At 48.1% G+C, this 3,119-nt stretch overlaps 1 protein-coding gene across 1 annotated transcript in view; it reads right to left on the bottom strand.

Moving 5' to 3' along the window:
• The window catches only part of LOC311248529 (SH3-containing GRB2-like protein 3-interacting protein 1), a gene marked incomplete at both ends in the record, with an annotated part of 80,068 nt that extends 77,687 nt beyond the window's left edge, over positions 1-2,381 (bottom strand). Inside the window, 2 exon segments of the mRNA XM_084339395.1 lie at positions 886-988; positions 1,860-2,381. Coding sequence (XP_084195521.1) covers positions 886-988; positions 1,860-2,381 — 625 coding nt within the window.
• Between the last annotated feature and the right edge of the window lie 738 nt (positions 2,382-3,119).

Raw genomic sequence — 3,119 nt, 5'->3', positions numbered from 1 at the left:
CCCTCTCTGTGCAGAAAGGACAGGTGTCTTCAACATCAGAATTAATCACAGAGACAAAAGCGTTCACAGCAACTGCACCATGTAAAATTCTCCATTGTAAATCCCCAACCCTTTTAGTTAACGGTGGTTTGTACAGTGCTCTCCACTCAGGCCTCTGAGCCTCCTGTAGGCCCAGATGAGCTCTCCATGGAGTGTCAACCCTATCCTTCAGCCTGTTTTGGTTCAACACTTTAACACACAGGTAGTACATAGCTTTGCCCACCATGGTGCTCAGCCTGCAATCAGCAGCACTGCTCACCTCTAACAGACAACCATCACATTTAAAAATAGGGATAAGTTTCACCTCAGGAAAAGAATCATTTACAGCAGGCAATAACTGACCATTACAATAATCAACACACATTTCCAGTTCATTATCAGTCAGCTGCTGTTTCCAGCCTCCCAATAGGCGGCCCATCACCCTGACAGACCTTGTGCCCAGCTGTGAGGCCAGACCGGCAGCATTATCAAAAAGGGGACCGCACACCTCCAGCACATTACCCAACGTGAACATCTTCGCCTCACACAGCTTTTGCCTCAGTGCTGGCTCGGCCCCACCCTGAAAACGAGTCCCATGAACCACCGGCTCCCTCAGAAGCCAGTACAAAGAGCCACCGTCCTTCAGTCTCTCTTTCGTAAACAAGCCCCACACTGTTAACAGTCCCTTGTAGAAACGGGGCAGGTTTTTCATTGTACAACCCTTTAAATCCATGAGGAACATCGGCTCAGCCAGACTTAGCCCACCACACCGCTCCAGTATGGCTCGGGCCACAGGTCTCCAGACCAGATCAGCCGGTCCTGTCAGGAGTCTCTGAATGAAACGGAGCCTGAACGCAGCTCCCCTACTTGCCAAGTTGACAAGCCCCTGTCCCCCTTCCTCCTTGGGCAGGAAAAGGACGCTCTGCGGGACCCAGTGCAACCGGTCCCAGAAGAAGTCCACCATCAACCCCTGCACCTTAGACAGTAGGTTCAGTGGCGGGTCCGTACATGTTAGCCGATGCCACAGCATTGGAGGACACAAGATTGTTGATAATAAGGACCCGACCTTTCAGCGACAGTTTTGGAAGAATCCATTTCCATCGCTTCAGCCGGCCCTCCACTTGCTCCACCACACCGTCCCAATTCTTGGAAGAAAATACCTCATCCCCCAGATAAATCCCCAAGTACTTTAGGCCTCCCCTCTTCCAAGTCAGGCCTCCAGGTAACACAAGTCCATCAATTGGCCCTTTACCCACTGCTAAGGCCTCACTCTTCTGCCAGTTCACCCTAGCAGAAGAGAGAGTACCAAAAGCCCTCACATTTGAATGTACAATGTTAATATCGTGCTGGGACTTTACCATAAACATGACATCATCAGCATATGCAGACAGTTTGAATTTCATGTCACAACCCGGAAAAGAAAAACCCGACAAATGAGTCCTTAATCTGTGTAACAGCGGCTCTATGGCCAGACAGTACAACATTCCTGATAAAGAACAGCCCTGTCGGACTCCCCTCTGAACCTCAAAAGGCGCACTTAAACCACCGTTAATCTTAAGTACACTCTCAATGTCTCTGTACAAGACCTGGATCATAGCTATAAGCCCAGAGCTGAAACCAAAAGCCTGCATTGCTTTCCACAGGTACTGATGTTCAACTCGGTCAAAAGCCTTTTCTTGATCTAGAGAAATCAGACCAAGTTCACAACCCAAAACACCAGAGAGGTCCAAAATATCTCGAATCAACGTAATGTTGTCAGATATCAACCTGCTGGGCACACAGTAGGTTTGGTCCACATGGATGACCCGCTCCATCACCTTCCTCAGTCTCATTGCCAGTACCTTTGAGAGCACTTTATAATCGGAGCAGAGTAAAGACACTGGACGCCAGTTCCTGATGTTCTGTAAGTCTCCCTTCTTGGGCAGGAGAGTGATGACCGCTCTCCTACAGCTCAGAGGCAGCCTCCCCTTTCTCAGACTATCACTGAGGACACTCAAAAGATCCTCACCAATCACAGACCAGAGAGACTTGTAAAAATCAACCGGGAGACCGTCAATCCCAGGCGCCTTCCCACTCTGCATGCTCTGCAAAGCCTCTAGCAGCTCTTGGCCTGACAGCAGTGCTTCCAGCTCTGCGCCGTCCTCAGCTGAGACTCTAGGGAGGCCCTCAAAGAAGGACCGTGCCACCTCCGGCTCTTCTTGGTACTCAGTTCTATAGAGCTCTTTGTAGAAACCAACCGCACACCGACGGAGGTCGGCTGTCTCATGCAGCATCTGCCCAGTGTCTGACCTCAGAGAGTGTAGCAGCCTCTTTTGGCCATTCTTGCTCTCCAAACCAAAGAAAAAGTGAGACGGAACATTCATCTGGACCACGTTTTAAAAACGGGATCTAACCAGAGCGCCCCTAGCAGAGATACCCAACAGGTCAGACAGAGCTGATTTTTTCCTTTTGAAAACTTCAATATGTTCTCTTTCTCCAGTGGAGCCTGCCAACTCCTGCATCTCCATCACTTCTCTCTCCAGAGCTCTCATAGATCTGGCCATGTCTCTTGTAACATTGAGAGTGTACTGTAGGCAAAGCTGTTTTATATGTATTTTACCTACATCCCACCACTGTTGCAGTGAACTAAAGTCACGTTTAGTTTGCCTATAGTCAGCCCAAAAAGAACCAAAAGCATCCTTAAAACCATTGTCAGCCAACAGAGAGACATTAAAGTGCCAATATGCACTTTTACACTTTACATTTTTTATAAAAATAGAACACTGGACAAGGGAGTGGTCAGATAAACCCACCGGACTTATGGAACAGCTTGTGACCACACTCATGTGATGTTCAAAACAATACAAACGATCAAGCCTGGCTAACGATAAATAATTATCCCTGGAATGAGCCCAGGTATACTGCCGCTGATTACTGTGGAGATATCTCCAAATATCACACAGTTCAATGGTTTCAACCAGTCGTATTAGACAGGCTTTAGAAGCCGCATGCGGCTCCTGATGATTCCTGTCTAACACGGGATCTTCAGTGCAGTTAAAATCACCACCCACAAACAGATACTCCTCACTACTACAAGCACTAAGAGTATCTTTTAATTTATC

Source organism: Notolepis coatsorum (genome assembly GCF_963971535.1).
Source record: "Notolepis coatsorum genome assembly, contig: SCAFFOLD_190, whole genome shotgun sequence".
In the NCBI taxonomy this organism is placed as follows: Eukaryota; Metazoa; Chordata; class Actinopteri; order Aulopiformes; family Paralepididae; genus Notolepis; species Notolepis coatsorum.
This window is presented reverse-complemented; position numbering and strand designations above follow the sequence as displayed.